The following is an 18071-nucleotide window of genomic DNA, read 5'->3' on the forward strand; positions in this document are numbered from 1 at the left end:
TGCGAACCCTTGGAACATCTCGATCACGAATCTCAATCACCGTCGGAAACGCTACAATCATTCGACGATATGGAACTACCTATCCTGAGGAAGACAGAATCCCTCAATCTTAATGCTTATGAGAGTGACTCCTCTGAGCTATCTGATCTAAGCATAACCGATCATCCCTTTCTAGAATCAGATAGTAGCGGTCTTGATACGATTGAAGTTGATGTTCCTAGTCTTCTGAGATCAGGAAAGAAACAAAGACCGCCTATGCATTCACCTTACTTTGCTCTACCACTATCTACCACTCCATCCAAATCTAGCAAATCCATAGCTTCAAAGGGAGAGTCTACAATTAAAAATTCATCTCCTAAAAAGGAATCTCCTAAAAAACGGCCTCCTGGCATAATTTCATGTATCCCTTTTCCGCCTTTGTCTGCATCTCATTTTGGACTCATTCAGGAAAAGCTTGCCCACGATCCATTTCGACTTCTGATAGCTGTTACATTTCTTAATCGCACTCATGGTAAACAAGCTATTCCAGTTTTTTATTCCCTAATGGACCAATACCCTACACCACAATCAATAGTCGATGCTCCCAAAGAAGATATTGTATCGGTCATCCGACATCTAGGATTACAGAATCAACGCGCAGCTACTTATCAAGCTTACGCTAAAACATTTTGTGAAAATCCACCAGTGAAAAATAAACGGTATGCGGTCCATGATTACCCCACTAAAGGACTCGGTCGCGACGTCAAGAAAAGTGAGGTCCTTCCCGAAGAATCCGTAGACCCGCGTACAGGTTGGGAAATCGGACACATGACCCAGGGACCCTATGCGATTGATAGTTGGCGGATCTTCTGCAGGGATATGTTGTTGGAGAAAGCGAAAGGATGGAATGGCGAGGGGAGTGAGGAAGAAGGATTCCAACCGGAATGGATGAGGGTGCTTCCAGAAGATAAGGAGTTGAGAGCATTTTTGAGGTGGATGTGGTTGAAGGAGGGGTTTGAGTGGGATCCGATGACGGGGGAGAAGGATGTTGCAGGGAGGGAGGTGATGAGGGCGGCGTTGGAGGGGAGGATTGCATGGGATGAGGGGGGTGGGATGAGGATTTTGAATAGGGAGGGGGAGGGGGAGGAGATGGGGGTTGAGAGTGAGGGTAATGTTGTGATGGGTTAGTTTCGTTATTTTGAAAGGATAAATGGATGGGCTCGTTTTCTGGTCTAATAGTTGTCTGATATAGAGCTTAGATGGTGTTGTATACTCTCTGTGTATTTTGGGAATACTGTTTGTGGAGTTTGGAAATGTCAAAACAAAATTCAAAATTCAAAGTTTATGATCAAAATTGAAAAGCAAAAGGGAGATTTGTAAATTCGTCAATTTGTCTCTTGTCTCTTGTCTCTTGTTTTCTCTTGTGTTTGTACATTTAGGGATTTGGACTTGAGATTTCTGTTGTGAAAGAATTCTCTGATTCCCTTATGGTAAGGTGGTTGGGTGGTTAGTTGGGTAGAAGGATTATGTATATAATTTGAATGCTCTAGTGAGTACTCTAATTGATTTTCCACACGCGTGCGAAATCACGAACCCATAGACTAGAATGAAGTTGTGTAGGAATGACAACCAGGAATCAGACGAGAAGAGAGAGAAAAAAGTTACTCTCAGATGAATCTCATCGATTTCCCTCCTTCTCTCCAGACTTTGCAATTCGTACTTTGATTGTTATGTCAGAGGATTTCGACTGAAGTGGCTGGTTGGTGTCTAGTGATTTGGCTTTTGTTGAGATGAAGAGAAGTTTGTTTTATGATGGTTTGAGAGCGGAAATCCTACGCTCGGTTTTATATTCAGCCTCTGCTGTATTTCCATAGAGTGTAAAATTAGAACGGCATAACTCTATGAAATTTCCTATTCAAGTGCACACTATTTCGCCCCCCCCCCCCCCCCCCTCAAAAAACAAAAATCATGGAGAAATAGGAATTCACCTCGCCTCGTCCCAATTTTCCTGCATACACAATATCCAGAATAGCTCGCGAATACCTCGACAGAGCACTCTTTGAAATCGTCCAAGATTCCAAGCTGACATTCGGGTCTTGCTCGGATATATCAAATTCTCAACCAGTGAAGGGGGTTTTTTAAAATATATATGTGATGGATGAATGGGGCTGTGAATCGAATCCGAATCATGGAGAATTGTATTTTAAAAATTGTTTGATGAGGTTGGTTGATTGTGTATCTGTGGGCTTCGAGGGGGAGTGCGGTGGTTGAGGTTGGGGTGGGGTGGTTGGAGGGGGGTTTGGTGTTGGGGGTTTGGATGGTGTTTGGGAGGTGGGAGGAGGAGATGAGAAATTTGGGTGAGAATGGTAGGTCCTTTTTCTGGTACTTGAAAATCTTGCTTTCCGGAGGCTGGGTTGTATATCTCTTTGACGATTTGAGACTTTAATTTTTGCTATAGTTTGGGAAAGCGCTCCTTTCCGTGGCAACTTTTTTTCAATATGGATGATCTACGATGGATGCTTGCAGTCATTGCTTTGTTTGGGTGCTGTGTTTCGAAACAAGCAATGGTATCTTACAATTGAAACTAAGGGTCTTTTTGTGGACTCCAATACATACACCTGTGCTCTCTTTCTTCAGACTTTGTGGGCACTGGTATTGTTGGCGTTTAGAAGTCTTAGAATATGCAATTACTGGGAGTCTTTTGGGGGCGACTAGAATCCGATTAAGAACTTATTTGAATAAGTTGTGCTCGTGGGGAGAAATTGATTTGGTTGTAATGTGCTAGATTGTTTGGTAAATCTTGTTTTCTCAAACATGATTCTTTTCTACGAGACACGAGAAGTGTCATGATTTTTGGTTGGATACAAGTTCTATAATGCTAGAAGCATAGCGAGAGTCCGAGATGGTTCGTGTACGGAAATCAGTTTTCAACTACATTAGATCACTCTTTCAGATATGATTACTTTGTTAATTTCACCATAACCGTCTTTTTCGTTCCTCGGTGACATCACTCTCGGGTATATATTACAATACTAGTCATTAATCTCCCCTTCCATTCTTCACTAACCCCGATTGTATGAATTTGTCATATCCTCAAACCATCACCACATCGGATCTTAACCAAACATGAGAGGAATTTCAGCCACATAGTTCCGGTGACAATCAACCAGCCTAAGCACAAGTGTACATGCACGAAACTGACCTTTTAACATCAACCTTCCAGAATATATATCGTTGCATTCCCAGTACTGTTTGTGTCTGTTGTTTTAGGCATAGCGTTGGTATTTACGTGGTTATCGACAGAAAACAAAATAGCTTGTATCGGATGGATGTGCAAACTATCGAGCAGATGAGATAGCATTATGTAGACTTGGAATATAAATCTTCATGTTTCTGCAATCTTTCAAGTACATAATTTGATACTCCAGTCTGGCTGCGTTTTAATATCATGTGCTTTCTATGGAGTTACCGTTGGTGGCATGGAATCCCTACATAGACGTATTTCAAAACATATCATGCATTAAGCGTATGTGCTTTTCTAGATACTTCTCCTCTCAATAAGAACTTTGACGGTCCTTTGAGATTACTTCTCGTGTTTCATCTCACACACCGCACACCACACATTTATACAAATAGTTTGAATTTCCATATCACACAGCCATCTACATTAGCTTCCTCCTCACAGAAACCAGATCAAGACACCAAACTGACACGCAACTGTACAACTCAACCCGCCCGTATGCAGCCTCGTGTTGTAGTACCTGGAATCATGGTTTCTGGTCCTGAAACCAAACCTGCAAAGATGCAATCTTCTCTTGGGAATGAAGTTCGGCCACACAGCCGAAATTCCGCTTCCAATGCTATATTTTTTACAACACCACGGCGTGGTGTTCTTTCTCCCCGCCGAAGTTATTGCCTACCTCCATCATACATTCCACAACCAGACCCCACAAGTGCAAAATTCTCGTTTGAAGCTTTGGAAATCAAAAAATCTTCACCCACCGATAAACATGCATCCACAAAGACTACATCTCCTCATCTTTTCCCTCCAACTCCGCCGCGTCCCCAAGATAACAAACTTCCATCCCTCATCCGCCGCATCTTCGAAGTAAACAACCGCGATACCAAGTTCTTGGCTCTCTGGACACCGCATCTCACAGATCTGACTTCGACTACCTGTGTGAGAAACAAGGTTGCGTTGGAAATGGTCGCAGGGTTGCAAAATTTGCGGAACCGAGAGATCAAGTTGGGTGATTATAGATTTCTCTTGGGCATGTTCTGGGGGTACCTTTCCTCTTATGTGTTAAGAGTCGACTCTGTGATAGGCTTGGCGGTCCTTCTAGTGTATGCATTGGTTTCTTGGAAAGCTTGGAAAGAGATTTGGGACGAGGAAAGTGATTTCAATACGTGGGTCTAGTAATGTGGTTGAGTATGGGTAATCAAATAGCATTTTTGTCTGGCGGTTTGGGTTGGGTCTTGCAAAAATACGTACGAAAGTCAAGCGTTGTTATTTTTGGATGAGGATCAATATGAGCCTTGATATGAATTTGAATGGAAGGGTTATTTCTGGGTCAGTTTAGCATGATGAACTTACGGTTATGGCGATTATTGGGAGATAAGTTATGATTAGTTACAAAATTCAACGAAAATTGTTTGATATGGTTCACGAATATTTTGATGTCTTTCATTGCTTTCTTGAGATCCTAGAGTGTAAATGATAGGTCATACTAGCCAATTCTATGAGCAACGAATTTTTCAGTATGGAAAACGCAATAGCCTAGAATTCATGGGAGCCTTTAGAATTTCCAGAATCGGTGGATGATATACATATATATACGTGGCATAGAGTTCTTCATGTGAAAAAGACTCTCAGTCATACTCAGGCCTAGGACTTCGATCCTGTAATAACAGCGTAAAGTTCATCTTCAACTGAATAGTCTACATCTCAGTCATACCACCTTTACTTAGCCATCTAAATCATGGATTCCATCTTTTCATTCATAGTCAAATCGGGCTATTCTCAGTCTGAGAGCATTCATACGACGAGTGGAAACTCTCAATCCAGTTCTTCCGGCAACTCAAATTCATCCAGATCCTTGGTTTCTTCGGCATGGTCCTCAGAATCCCAATTCGATAGAGCGGAAGCTGATAACTTCTCCCTGGGTTGGTATGACGAGAAAAAGTAGATGTTTAACCCATGAGAAAACATCATATCCCTATTGAGGCATTGCGAATCAATTGGAAGCAGAGAAGAAAGAAAACGAAGATAAGGAAGAATACTTAGCTTGGTTTGTGGGGAGTGAGTAGTTGAGAATCAACCTTGGAATAGGTGCTTGTCGGATGTATTTGATGGAAACAGGATGGATTATGGGATATTGCTTTGCGAGCTATTATGAAAAATAGACTTGTAATACATCTTGTGGTATTGAAATTCAACTTGCACTTTGTTTATGTATGCTCTTATCAACGGATATCTACTGTGAATATTAAACAACTACTATGACCTCTATGAAATAACCTTCGATTGATAAGTTTGTCAGAGAAAATAGCGAGACATAATCTCAGGACAGACTGTGGGAGCGCGATTTCCCGTAGACCATTCCGGCAATCAAACTTCTGGAATCATTCAGATCAGATCAAGTATTCCACTAGAATTTTCTCGTCCTTCTAATCTACGAATCTGAGAAACATAAAAAGGCAATATCCCGTGCTGTCATCTTTCCTCTGAAAAGGCTCAGCAATTCCACATCGCAACATTACATTTCCTCGAATTTTTCACCCAAAAATACCAATCAGCAACCAAAAAAGGAATCTTACTTCTCGAATATCCGTACCCAAGATGGTGATGTCATTACATCTCAAACCGCCAACTATTCTAGCTATCGTTCATCGTGGTTCGCCCACCCATCCACAGGTGGCTCTTGATCCGCAGGATTCATAAGTCTGAATAATGACACCGGTCATCCTCGAAGCAATCCTTATTCTAGTAACTATCTGAACCCAGGCCGGGTTACTCCGAGCGTCAGTGGGAGTAAACCTCGCCGATTGTCATAGACTTTTGATGGAGATCAGATATTTTGACTCAAGACTTGTTGAATTCAATTCTACATGGAGACTTGTACACACTTATATCAGGTTTCGCATCAAGAATCTTCGAGCATAACTCCACTGTATATCCATTGGATGGGAATCTTTCAAACTGGGGAAAATATATCGGATGATAAAAACTATAGCGAGGAAGGAGAGATGATAGTGGCTATGATAGTAACGCTACCAGAACGTCAGATTGAATTTATAGATACTATCACTAATCCGATCAAAACCTTTACTAACTACACAGAATAAAAATAATATCAAACATGTAGTACAGTTCCAGAGGCCGAATAGTGAGCGTAGAAGTAAGCTATCTACCTAGTAAAATGACCCATCACCACCACATATTTTCCAAAATCAATTTTATCACAAGTTACCGAATTTTAATCAATGATTAAAGAATCCCCCGAACAAAAATATAACTACCTCTAAACATAATCCCCGCCATATTTCAAGAATTTGCAACAACTCTTATTATTACCCAGATCAATCAATATTCGTAGCAAAGGTATGTTATCTCCTTCACAGCTGAGATACAGAGCAAATCTCCGAGAAGTGGATAAATAACCCGCCCCGCCCCTTCTCGCTTAAAATTCTTCCAGCAAACTTTTCTCGCTAAACAGTCTAGCTTTATATTTGTATTCTGCGAGCACTCCTCCATCAAATACGATCAAATCTGATGAATAAATCCGGCATGGTGTAGTGGCTAGCATTTCCGCCTCTCATTCGAAGCTTTACAGCTTCAATCAGGTCGCGGGAGACCGGGGTTCAATTCCCCGTACCGGAACTCACTTTTGCTGGTTTGGATGTGGTGCAAGGGCGTGCGGTTCATGTCTTTCCTGGATTTTTTTTTGGGTTAGGGTGGAAAATGGGTTTGATTGGGGGATGGAAGATCAGTAGGTAGGTTTTCAAGTAAGGAGGATATTTTTACTAGCCTAGGTGGGAGAATAGACGTCCATGTATTCACATTCCTATCATCGTCGAAAATTTTCCACGATACAATACACCATAGATGCACTCATGCAAGACTCTTCAATTTATAAACCAAAAATCCACATTCTTTTGCATAAAATTAAATCCTTCCAAACACCACATCCTCAACTCTTCTCCCTGAATAAAACTCAGTATATCGAACCCTATTCTTCCTCACACATTTTCGGTATATATCCTAACTATGTCTTTATTTATACCTACCTAGGTACTCATAAATAAATAGATTTCTCGCACGCTATCCTCGAATTGTCTCAGGATGAAATATATCTCCCCCCTTTGTCCCTTCAATAAATAAATAAGTAACAAACACATCAAACACCCCAGAGCACCACGCTAATCTACAACCAACCCCCCCTAACCAAAAATATCAGTCGCACATCTATCCACCAACCCAGTTTTAAATCTTTCCTCCAACTCCTCTTCTCTCCCTTCAATCTTCTCTCCCTTCTCCCTTAACCTCTCCTTCACAATTTCCCTCGCTGCTCTCCCTACCTCCTTAACAAATGCTCCTCCACCACAAACATATACTCTCGCCCCCTCATCCCACAACCTCAAAATATCTTTCTTATCTATATCCGCCAACATCCTCTCTTGCACATATTTATACCCCTGTCCGATCCTCACCGTCTCCCTTTCACTCCGAGAAGAATCCGAATCGCGTGAAAAGGAATACCGGATATCGACTACACCGAGGTCTTCCCATTTGTCGAATTCCTGAGCATATAGACGATCGGAAGTCGAAGATCTACACCCGACAAATAGAATCGCAGGAGCAAGTTTGCGGTCCGGTGATGCGGCAGCTTGCATGGCGCGCTGTTGGATAAAGCCTCTGAAAGGGGCAATTCCGGTGCCGGCACAAAACATAAGGAGAGGGGTTCGTTTGATGTCTAAGGGGAGATGAAAGAGTTTTTTGCTGCTGGGTCGGACGGAGACTTTGATCGGATCTCCGGGGAGGAGAGAGGAGAGATAGGTTCCGCAAATGCCGGCGTAGTGGCCGGGGCCGGAGAAAGATGGGATGGAGAGAACTTTGTAGGTTATTGTGCATGTATTTGGAGAATGAAGAGGAGATGAGGAGATTGAGTAGTAGCGGACTCGCAAGGGAGAAAGAGAAGACAAGAAATCGCGGAAAGTGAGTTTGACTGATGAGTGTGCTTCTAACAAGCCAATAATACTTAGTCGTTTAGTCAGAACTTGCTTTTCGTAGGTTTCTGAATCTCTAGACATTGCTGCGAGTTGTTGTTTCGAGTCTTGGTCAGTTGCAGAATTGGCCATTGTTTGCAGTATCTATTTTTAGTTTGGTCAGTGTATAGAAAGGCCAACGCGATTGCATGGAGTGCATACCTTTCTACTAACGGGTTCAAATAGCTCTACATACCCCGCCAATATATCTCTAATCGATAGCGGAGTATCAAGTGGTAAAGTGCCCAAACTCTGACCTTTGATAACAATGGTCGAATCCCAAGCTAGCCCAAACACTTTCATAACTCTTCTAACATTCTGATTCGAATTTACCGGAAGGACAGCAAGATAATCACCACTTTCATATGACGCATCGGGAGGAAGTTCAATTTCCAGATGACGTTTCTCAGGCGTTCCTGGTGCTGTCAATACTTTAGCTTCAACTACAACACCATCTTGGACATCTTGTCGGAGACTCGTAACGCCTGGTTGAGTGGAAATCTCAAGATGCATTCCTGTCTCTAGAGCTGCCCCTTGAGATTTCGAACCCCGGCTGATTTTTGGCCAAAAAGTTTTATTCAGCCAGTCATCGAAATCGCCAGATAGATCTCCATTGGCTGCATCAGAAAGACCTCTGTGTACAAGTCTTAAACTTCCGAACTCCGCCATACGATTATCTACTACCGTTGGTATTTTTTGAAATGTCGCTCTCCAATCACCTGATACTTGTTAGATTCAACAATGCAGCAATGAGATAATTCAACATACTATGACCGCAGCCAAAAACAGCAAATTGTGTTCCTGAAAGTGAAGTTGGTTCGAGTTTCCCTAACCAACTGACAAATCTGGCTGCATTTTCTGGTGGATTACCCTCATACGAAGCTGTAATAATAACGATAGGTTGAGATTTAGGTAATTTTCCAACTACACTATCCATTTCCGAAACTTTGGCTTCAAAACCATGTCCAGCAGCGGTAGAAGCCATTCTTTGTGCGAAAGCAAGACAAGTTCCTGTATTTGATCCATAAAGTATTGTCATGGGCTTGGAATCCAACTTTAGGCTTGAGACATCGGGCAGTTTTGAAGGTGCCGTGGAAATTTCGGGTGACTTAATACTTGACGATGGTGATCCTCTCAATAAATGTTCAAGATCCATAGCTGTCATACCATGACGTAGTGTAGCTTGCATTATAAGATCTTTTGGTTTGATAGTGAGTGTTTGCTTGATACGTAATTTATATCCCGGATCATGGAGATGAAAATCAAAGTTCTGTATAAGCATAGCTGTAACCATCAATGCTTCTTGCCATGCAAATGCACGTCCAATACATGCTCTAACTCCACTTCCAAATGGCTATTGAAAGTGTTAGCTTGGTCACATGAGGTTAATCTAGACACTTACTTTCCAAGCCGCACTTGGGAGGTTCTTGAAATCATCTCCCATCATACGCTCTGGTTTGAATTCATTTGCATCAGATCCATAAACGTTAGGATCCTGCTGTATAGCCCCAAGTAGCGCAATGATTTTGTCAGTTTGTTCAATCTTATATTTCCCACGGGAGAGAGTCGCGTTTTCTCCACTAACACCCTTGACCAGCTGTTTTGACACAATTGGAGCAGTTGGCGTGAGTCGTAGCGATTCTCTGAGTACACCATTTAAATATTCGAACTTGTTGAGATGCTCCACACGTATAGGTCCTCTACCGACCACTTGATCTACTTCGCGCTGAGCTGCATTGTATGCATCTGGATTTTTCATTAAATTAAGGAAAGCAAATGAGAGCAACCCGGATGTAGTTTCGTGACCTTAATGATAATGTTAGCCACGAGCAATAAGTGTTTTCAATTTATAGCATACCAGCAATCAAAAATGTAATCATGTTAGCTATGATTAAATCATCCCTCATTTCATCTTTATTCTTGGGGTCTTTTCCACTAAGCATCGCATTCAGAAGATCCTTTTTTTCTGTAGGGTTTTGTTTTCGATGTTGTACTAAGCCTTGAGAAACCTCAAACATATAATCTAGATCTCTTTGGAATTTGGCGTTCTTCTTTCTCATCAAACTGGTAACGATTGCTGGTCGCCTAATTCTATCTCCAGATTCGGATAGAAATCCCACCATTGCATCAACAAATGGATGCATCTTATCTGTGTAGAAAGAATTAAATCTGAAATCCATTGCACAAAGCGCAATCGTATCTAAAGTTAGTCTAGTAAAATCATCCGTCACCGTTATAGGCTCTGAAGGACCTAATCTAGCCCATTTCAAGAGTAATTGATTTCCGATATCTTGCATTTCTTTTTTACGTCAGTATATATGTACCTTTAGATAATGGAATCTTGAAAACTTACGATCGTACATCTGCTCAATAGCTAATGGTCCAAAAGCGGGTACGAGAATTCTATGTGCTTGACCCCAATCCGGATCATCATTCGTTGCTGTAAACATACCAGACGGTCGATCATCTTTTTTTGAAAGTGCCATTGGTGGTGCCTTTTCGAATCGACTCTCATCGCAAAGTTCTTCCATCATCTCCACAGAACTAACGACGATTATTCTAGTGCCCCCTCTGGTCAATTTGTATATAGGACCATATTCGACGGCCAAATGTTCGAGTGCTCTAAGTGGAGCTTCTTCATCTTTAAGATCCAACAAATTTCCCACAAGGGGTTTGGCTTTTGGCCCAGGAATTGCTGTTGTCATCTTGCACTGTTGATAAGAAACGATTGTACAAAAATGATTGCTTGAAAGTCAACACCTACCGTTTCTTGGGATCCATACTTATATAGTTTTATACCAAAGAACAATCAGCATTCTTCAACTGCAAGTAGGCCCACTAGGCATTCTGCTCGCAATTGTTTCCAAAACGGCGAATTATTGAAGTCTTACTAAATCACCACAAACAACTGTTCGCGGACAGGTCGTCGCAATGAATGTATCGACGTGGAGATTACCTCTTTGGGCATCCAGTGCGAGTGGCATAATTCTCTGGAATATTTGAACAGTGATTGGCCTTTTGTGATTTCGAATTGTGGGTGTGGCTGAGCTCATGGACTCGATGTGCATTCTTCGCAATGTAACTCCGCGACACATCATTGCCGGTAGGTATCAAGGCATGGTTGAATTGATATCCTATCCTGAAGTTGAAGAGTTGGTTTGAAGCAAGAAGAAAAGCACATTGGAGTTGACTTGTTTAAGGAAGCATATGCTGATGCGTTATGTGAGGGGTTATTGGTTACGCAGCATGCCCTTTGAGAATCATGGCAATGAACATTTGATATCAGAAACCCGAATTCTGAACCAGCCACAAAAGTGTATCTGAAAATGACATGATGTGTCAACGACATGATCACCCAAAGGAGATATATCGGCGGATCTGACGTTGGTGTTGGGACTCTAGATGAAGGCAGACAACTGCATTCAGCCACATACCAGCTGCATGTTTGGAAGCTACCCTGGTGCTCATCCTTGTACTGAGCCAAGGTTAACACTCGAACGTCTGAGTTGCCAAAATTGGAATAGCATCAAGTAGGGCATGAACCTATCAGAGTAGATTGGAGAAGTTTCTAAATATATAGATATACACTTTCTTAGAACAGACAATGAGAAGTGGGGAGGTGAAGAGTGTGCTATCACGTGCTTTGTATTTTGCATTGGTCTTGCTCGCACCGAGTACGATGCGCCAATACGAAACGAAACGATGAATAATAAAAGTCCGAAGAAAAACGTCACTTGCAAGGCTGAGCTTGGTGTTTCCGCAGTGCCGACATATCTTGGCGGGAAATTGATTAACAACGAAAAAGAATCCAAAGATTTCACTCTTCTGAAGAACATATATACATATAAAGCAATGTAAAAATCATTCTTCCATGGTCTATCAAAAGACCTTCAAATCAATATCATAATTCACCAGTCAAGATGTCATCTCCAGCACGTCAATCTCCTTCACCAATTCACCACTCTCCAATACTTCCTGAAGCTCCAAAGGAAAGCGCAGTAGTGAGGGTAAGCTATGCTCATCAGATCCCAATATTTGCCATTTAGATTCTAACCAAAAGAATAGCTGATAATCGCCCCCATTACCTTTATTTCCTTCCTCATATCTCTCTTGATTATCGATAGTCGTAATAGTTATCTTCGCGTTCACCAACACTCGGAACCCCGCACATACCCCAATACTTTCATCGGGCGCATTCAAGAATTTCTTCACAGATTGATCTACAAACCACAGCCATATGCATATATCAAATCACCATCTCGAGGACAAAATGCGGAAGGGATCAAGAGGAAGGGAGAGGAGCCATGGCATTGGAATACCAAACAGAAGAAAATGATGAAGATGGAGGTTTCGGATGCTTTCAAGTTTAGACAATGGGTATTGGTTGGAATGGCTGTTGTCGCGACGGGGTTTGGGTTGCTGGTTTTATATCTTGGGAATTGGATGTGGCAGATTTGGTATTGAGATGGCTTGGATAGCTATTCGACATACTGGAAAAGGAGGACAAATTGGATCTAGGACCGAGGAGATATATTGTGCTGGAACGTTGGAATAGCAAACCGAAAACAATATATCTGAACACCATTTGTCAAGAAGGGCACGACATGAGGATATTGAGAGGCTCTTGGTAACCTGGCATATAAAGAATCTTGTCATTGTCATCTCCAAAACAATAGCTTAGATGTTAGACATACTCGATCAATTATGTAGGTACTCAGGCCCAGGCCAGGTTAGATCATCCATCCAATCATCCATGACGCAACACAATACTTGAGCCATGGTATGCACTTAATCCATGTTTATCGGATGAAACCAAAAAGCAATAAGCTCTCAAGGATAAGCTCGGAAGTGTATAAAACAACACTTGCCCTTGTATCGGAGTGAAGGTTGAAAATCAAAAGCAAATAGAGAGAAGAAAGAGAAGAAAGATATCGTGGGTAAGTGGAAGAACAAACAGGAACAAGTAGTGATAGTGAATCTGTGAAGCGGAATACTAATCTGTCAACAACTTTCCTCATTTCCTCACAAACATAAACTTCTTTCTTGCTCTTCCTTTCTTCCAAAAACAATCCATATCAAGACTCTTTTTCTCTTCCTACAAGAAGTTCTTGAAGCCTTATCGGAAAAGCTCCACCAAAACACGATTTACCACTCGCCGATAACCTTATCATCCACCTGGGGGATAAAAAAGAGCTTCAACTTTTAACGTTCAACGCGTTTTGGCGCGATTTCTTTTTCGACTTGAAAGTGCTCCACTATTGAAAAAGCCATTAGCTCCCATCCCATCGTGCGCCGAACCAATTGCACTTCTTCAATCTTCTCAATGCCGTTGATTTTCGGCCTTGTCTCTCTTGTTTGCATACCAGCACGCTTCTGCTGTTTCGCATAAGCTCAACTTCTCGAGGTCATCATAAAAGATATCCATGATGAATTCCTTAATTGACCCCCCCGCCTCTCCGGGCTTTTCACTTCGAGTGAAAGTATTCACACCAGATGCCGCAGAGGAAAACGATCGTCCAATTCGTTGCTTTCGTGTTATCACATCACCAAATATTACCATAAGAGAGTTTTGCACAGAGGCTTCACGGGTGCACGAAATCAATTATGGCCAGTAAGTAGTGTTTGCGCTTCTGCGACCATGATGCTGGAAATTTTAGGGTTGAAAAGATGGAGCTTATACTTACTGATTTGTTCTTCATGCAGACCACTTGCGATTAAGAAGTGTATGGACGATGAATTATTCGACGTCACTCAGAACGATCTGATAGGACCTCTCTTTACCAATATGTCTACTATTCGAATCATCAAGGCTCCCAATAAACCAAATGTTCGAGACTCACTTCCTCCAACGTCAGCTCTTCGATTCAATCCAATTAGTGTTCTGGGCCAGAAGAGAGATAGGTCACCGATCAATGGAAACGCCGAATCGTTTTGGAATCCACAAAAGCGTCAGAGAACAGCCATAGATCCAGATAAACCAATACCTTCTCGAGAAATAGAGTCGTATACCGGTGGAAGGTTGGAAGGTATCCCAGAAAACCCAGAAACCACAATTCCCGATTCGCAACAAAGTGCTATATTAGGTCATGAGGATGAGAACAATGATATTGTGCCAAATGTAAGAGAGGATTCTCCCATGATCGCCGACACCCCACCCCCATCATCTCCATCGCCAGTGAAGAGACGTGTTGTCCGCCAAAGTCATGCCATAACTAATTCTATCCCAAAGTTGTCTACCGAGAATACAGATGCGCAACCCACCAGCAATCCAAAAGGACTTGTAAGTCCCTTTCAACAACCTCCGCCACGGACACAGGGTACACCAAAGGACATTACCGGAGCAAAAAGTGCAAGCTATCACATTCAGAGAGCCACCGATAGAGGCCGGTCCGTTTCAACGACTGCGACAAGTCCGATGGCGAACGAACCACAACTTCCTCCCCATCCTCGCTCAAGTTCTACAAAGAATCCAAAAAACTCAGAAACAATTCTGCCAGCCGCAAAATCAGGCAACTCGAAGAGTCGATCACCTAGGAATGAGGGGGATATTTATGACGACTTTGGTTCGGATTCTGAGGCGATAAAGGTTCCACAATCGAAACTTAAACTCAAAAAGTCTTCTTCATCAGGATTACCTGGCCTTGAGAGGTTAGCTAACTCACCCTCAAACAACAATCGTCATCCTTCCAAGACCTTCGAATCTGTTTCAACTCATAATGAGCTACCCTTGACGCCAAAGAGTAGATTACGCGAGGAAGAACTGCGCAAGAAGAAAGAAAGCGAGGAGGCAGCTAAGGAGGCCCGGACTGCGGCTGCAAAAGCTGCCGAGGAACGCCGACGTGAATCCGAAAGAGAAGCCGTGGCTGCAAAGGCCGAGCGAATGCGTAAAGAGAAATCAGAAGAACGTAAGGCAGAAGAGAAGCAGAGGCAAGCTACAAGAAAACAAAAGGAAGAAGCTGCTCTCTCGGCTCAAAGGCTGAAGGATGAGAAAGAGAAATTGCGCAAACAGATCGAAGAAGATGACAGAATAGAGAAGCAAAAGGCCGAGGAGGAAGCGAAAAAGGCTAAAGGGGAATCTAATAAGTCAGAAGCTCCCGAAGGCTTTAAGAGAGCATCCGAAACCCCACAAGGCAGCAGGAGAGGTACTCCGGCCAATAATCGCAGTACTCCCAGCGCCATACTTCCTCGCCAGTCTTCCACACCTCATTATCCAAGAGGAAAGAAGTCGTCTTTGAAAACATCACGTTCTTCCGAAAGTGTATTAAGCTCTTCACCAGGAACACCAGCTCCGAAGGATACCAGTCTAGAAGCTCAGATGCCATTGCCGTCTAAGAGTCCTAGACGAGTCTCCTTTGACCTTGATAAGACGAATACTCCCGCAAAACCGCAACCCAACAAGACAGCCCCAGTTGATACGCCAAAAGAGAAGACAACACCCACGCTTGCTTCTAGTCAGATCTCAGCGCCAAATCAAACACCTATTCCTCTACCCAAAACATTCAAACGCCCTGGACTTGATCGTAGTGCTACTCCAGTCAGACAGCTATCGCTAAAACCATCTGCTATGAGCCAACCACCATTGGTAGCGGGTCGAGCAAGTTCAGTGGCACGATCTATAACACCTAAGCCTATGCCTCAACCGGCACTTAGCAGAATTTCCACCGAGAAGAAAACCCTGGAGAGAAATACTATTACACCAGAGCCAAAAAAAGCAACGACATCTACATCCGGCCGTCAAATCCCAGTCAAAGGTATGTACTATCACGCCAAAAATTGTTAAAATAACCTCATGAAATTCATTCCTCTGTCACACACTGATACAAATGAATCTTTGATTAATGAGTACAAACTAATGTCATCCTAGAGAAACCAAAGTCGCCAGCTAAGCCTGCTGAAATTCCACTCCCTCCAAGTTCAGATAGTTCCAGTCCTGAAGATTCCGATTCTGAAGAAGAGGTCACAATCAAGGAAGAGCCAAAGAGATCCATTAGTCCTCCAAATCGACAAATCGAAGAATCGAATAATCCCAACGATCAATCCGATGACGATATCGAAATGGGTGAAAATCAGTCATCACCTCGGGATAGTCGATCTCCAGTTGTCTTTCATTCCAACGCACCATCCGGTGATGAGCGTAAATCCTTCAACAAGCACACTCAGAATTCAGCTTCTTCCTCGGAGGATGAATCTTCTGATGATGAAGATTCGAGAAGTGATACCTCCGACAAGGGACATGACACTAAGGTTACAACAGAGATTAAAGAGACTCAAGATAGTTCAGAAGATGAAGGCGAAGGTGGTAGTGACGATGAGGATGTGAAGATGCCAGATGCCCCAGCTCAACGGCTTAGCCCGGAATTGCCAAGCCATGCCCGGAGAAATATGGTATCTCCTTTTAAGTCCACAAATCAACGTAAGAACTCCAACAGCGATGAGGATAATACCCAAGACGAAGTTGATCAACAACTAACATCTGATATCTTCGAAGCTCAAGGTCCATCATTTTCTTCACCCCTTAAGCGACCGATTATTAGACCAACGATCGGTTTCGGCGCAAGTTTATCATCTCTGAATAGTCAAAAAGGAACCATGTTTAAACCTAGACCTTCGTCAAATGGTCAACTCGCCAAATCAAAATTACAACTTTCATCTCAATTATTGAACAAAGAATTCTCGGAATCGGAAGATGATGAGAGCAGTAGTGATGATAGTTCCGATGATGATGTTCCAGTTCCAGCAAGCTCAAGAATACCTTCTTTAACTCAGAATAATGGTTCAGTTGCCACAGCAGCCTTTGCCGCTGCCGCAGCTAAGAAAATTAAAGATGCTGGTAGTGATTCAGATTCGGATTCTGACAATAGTTCGGATGACGCAATGGAACAAGCGAGAAAATCATTAATGGCGCAGGTTAACCAATATGGAATGAGTGCTAGTCAAAACACTTTACCGCAGGGATCGCAAATCTCGGTTAATGGTGGGGCACAAAAGGAAAATGGAAAAGGGGGTGCAGTTCTTGGCAACACGAATGGAAATGCAAAAAATTCGAGAAGTGCGGGGAAGGAATTCGCGAAAAAAGGGAAGGACAGGATTACGAATGGGTATGATTTTAAGAAATTTGGATCCTTCAATTGAAAGCTGGTGGCGGAGGTTGATTGAATATGAGAGTGAGCGTGAGGGTGTGAACGCTTAGAGGGGATATACGACATTGCGCATTACTTGTGCATAATTATGGGGTGGGCTGAGCGGAAGGGGGAGCGCACAGTTTTTGTTCATGATCAAAAAAATTACGTTTGCAGAGATGATATCCGGTTGATTCTTTTCTTCACACAGGAAGCATTTGCATAATGGTATGGTGTGTAGGAGTTTGGATTCATTTCAAGAAAAATGGGAGATTTTTCTTCATTGGTTTAATTCTTCGCATATGCGTGTGTTCATTGAGGTGGTGAGGATGGATGGATATATGGGTGGTGTGTTTGGGTACGTGTCTTTTGTTTATAGAGGGGTATTTAGGGGAAGAGGGGAGGTGTATATGGGAAGTTGAAAGAGTGGAGAGAGGATGTTAATATGATGATTTTTAATGATCTGGAAAGAAAAAGTGATGATTGGGTGGTGGTAGTGTTGATGGCGGTGAATTACATAGAAAGGTAGATAGGTAGATGGGATTGATAAAATGTGTAATATGTAGGTGTTCTGAATAGATATTATGATATTATGATATTGACTGATGGATGAATGGCTGGTTGTGGAGTTTTATGTTTATGTGATTTGATTTGATATGAAGTGATTGTATTACTTTATTTGTATTAATTAGATATTGAAAAGTCTTG

The 18071-nt window shown here is 42.4% G+C and overlaps 5 protein-coding genes across 9 annotated transcripts; 4 read left to right on the forward strand and 1 right to left on the reverse strand.

Annotated features, from left to right (window-relative positions):
- The first annotated feature begins 11 nt into the window (after positions 1-11).
- BCIN_01g10360 (hypothetical protein) lies at positions 12-1367 on the forward strand. Its single transcript, XM_024690902.1, has one exon. The coding sequence runs from the start codon at positions 70-72 to the stop codon at positions 1165-1167; it is 1098 nt and encodes a 365-aa protein (XP_024546672.1). The 5' UTR covers positions 12-69; the 3' UTR covers positions 1168-1367.
- Positions 1368-3618: 2251 nt separating this feature from the next.
- On the forward strand, positions 3619-4553 carry BCIN_01g10370 (hypothetical protein). Its single transcript, XM_024690903.1, has one exon. The coding sequence runs from the start codon at positions 3719-3721 to the stop codon at positions 4394-4396; it is 678 nt and encodes a 225-aa protein (XP_024546673.1). The 5' UTR covers positions 3619-3718; the 3' UTR covers positions 4397-4553.
- Positions 4554-7093: 2540 nt separating this feature from the next.
- Positions 7094-11144, reverse strand: BCIN_01g10380 (hypothetical protein). 2 transcript variants are annotated; one of them, XM_024690905.1, is made up of 7 exons: positions 11009-11144; positions 10598-10949; positions 10103-10543; positions 9647-10050; positions 9013-9598; positions 8407-8963; positions 7094-8349 (listed from the first exon to the last, which is right to left on the reverse strand). In XM_024690905.1, the coding sequence occupies exons 2-7, from the start codon at positions 10947-10949 to the stop codon at positions 7420-7422; spliced, it is 3270 nt and encodes a 1089-aa protein (XP_024546675.1). In that variant the 5' UTR covers positions 11009-11144; the 3' UTR covers positions 7094-7419. The 2 variants fall into 2 exon arrangements, with proteins under 2 accessions (XP_024546675.1, XP_024546674.1); XM_024690904.1 differs by having other exon boundaries at positions 10598-11144.
- A 719-nt stretch (positions 11145-11863) lies between these two features.
- Positions 11864-13059, forward strand: BCIN_01g10390 (hypothetical protein). The gene is made up of 2 exons (XM_024690906.1): positions 11864-12251; positions 12310-13059. Exons 1-2 carry the CDS (start codon positions 12165-12167, stop codon positions 12706-12708), a joined length of 486 nt encoding a protein of 161 aa, XP_024546676.1. The 5' UTR covers positions 11864-12164; the 3' UTR covers positions 12709-13059.
- A 230-nt stretch (positions 13060-13289) lies between these two features.
- Positions 13290-17969, forward strand: BCIN_01g10400 (hypothetical protein). 4 transcript variants are annotated; one of them, XM_024690907.1, is made up of 5 exons: positions 13290-13855; positions 13948-14362; positions 14474-15995; positions 16109-16657; positions 16733-17969. In XM_024690907.1, the coding sequence occupies exons 1-5, from the start codon at positions 13668-13670 to the stop codon at positions 17374-17376; spliced, it is 3318 nt and encodes a 1105-aa protein (XP_024546678.1). In that variant the 5' UTR covers positions 13290-13667; the 3' UTR covers positions 17377-17969. The 4 variants fall into 4 exon arrangements, with proteins under 4 accessions (XP_024546678.1, XP_024546677.1, XP_024546679.1 ...); XM_024690908.1 differs by having other exon boundaries at positions 13948-15995; XM_024690909.1 differs by having other exon boundaries at positions 16109-17969.
- The last annotated feature ends 102 nt before the right edge of the window (positions 17970-18071 follow it).

Source organism: Botrytis cinerea, chromosome 1 (assembly GCF_000143535.2).
Source record: "Botrytis cinerea B05.10 chromosome 1, complete sequence".
Taxonomy (NCBI): domain Eukaryota; kingdom Fungi; phylum Ascomycota; class Leotiomycetes; order Helotiales; family Sclerotiniaceae; genus Botrytis; species Botrytis cinerea.

What these genes read in the sequence shown, in the direction of transcription:
- BCIN_01g10360 (XM_024690902.1), top strand. Translation starts at nt 70, where the DNA reads ATGGAACTACCTATCCTGAGGAAGACAGAATCCCTCAATCTTAATGCT.
- BCIN_01g10370 (XM_024690903.1), top strand. Translation starts at nt 3,719, where the DNA reads ATGCAGCCTCGTGTTGTAGTACCTGGAATCATGGTTTCTGGTCCTGAA.
- BCIN_01g10380 (XM_024690905.1), bottom strand. Translation starts at nt 10,949, where the DNA reads ATGACAACAGCAATTCCTGGGCCAAAAGCCAAACCCCTTGTGGGAAAT. An exon ending in TATTGAGCAGATGTACGATC is followed by an intron (nt 10,544 to 10,597) that starts GTAAGTTTTCAA and finishes GACGTAAAAAAG; the next exon opens with AAATGCAAGATATCGGAAAT. An exon ending in GATTACATTTTTGATTGCTG is followed by an intron (nt 10,051 to 10,102) that starts GTATGCTATAAA and finishes ATTATCATTAAG; the next exon opens with GTCACGAAACTACATCCGGG.
- BCIN_01g10390 (XM_024690906.1), top strand. Translation starts at nt 12,165, where the DNA reads ATGTCATCTCCAGCACGTCAATCTCCTTCACCAATTCACCACTCTCCA. An exon ending in AGGAAAGCGCAGTAGTGAGG is followed by an intron (nt 12,252 to 12,309) that starts GTAAGCTATGCT and finishes CCAAAAGAATAG; the next exon opens with CTGATAATCGCCCCCATTAC.
- BCIN_01g10400 (XM_001556447.2), top strand. Translation starts at nt 13,668, where the DNA reads ATGATGAATTCCTTAATTGACCCCCCCGCCTCTCCGGGCTTTTCACTT. An exon ending in CACGAAATCAATTATGGCCA is followed by an intron (nt 13,856 to 13,947) that starts GTAAGTAGTGTT and finishes TTCTTCATGCAG; the next exon opens with ACCACTTGCGATTAAGAAGT. An exon ending in CCGTCAAATCCCAGTCAAAG is followed by an intron (nt 15,996 to 16,108) that starts GTATGTACTATC and finishes ATGTCATCCTAG; the next exon opens with AGAAACCAAAGTCGCCAGCT.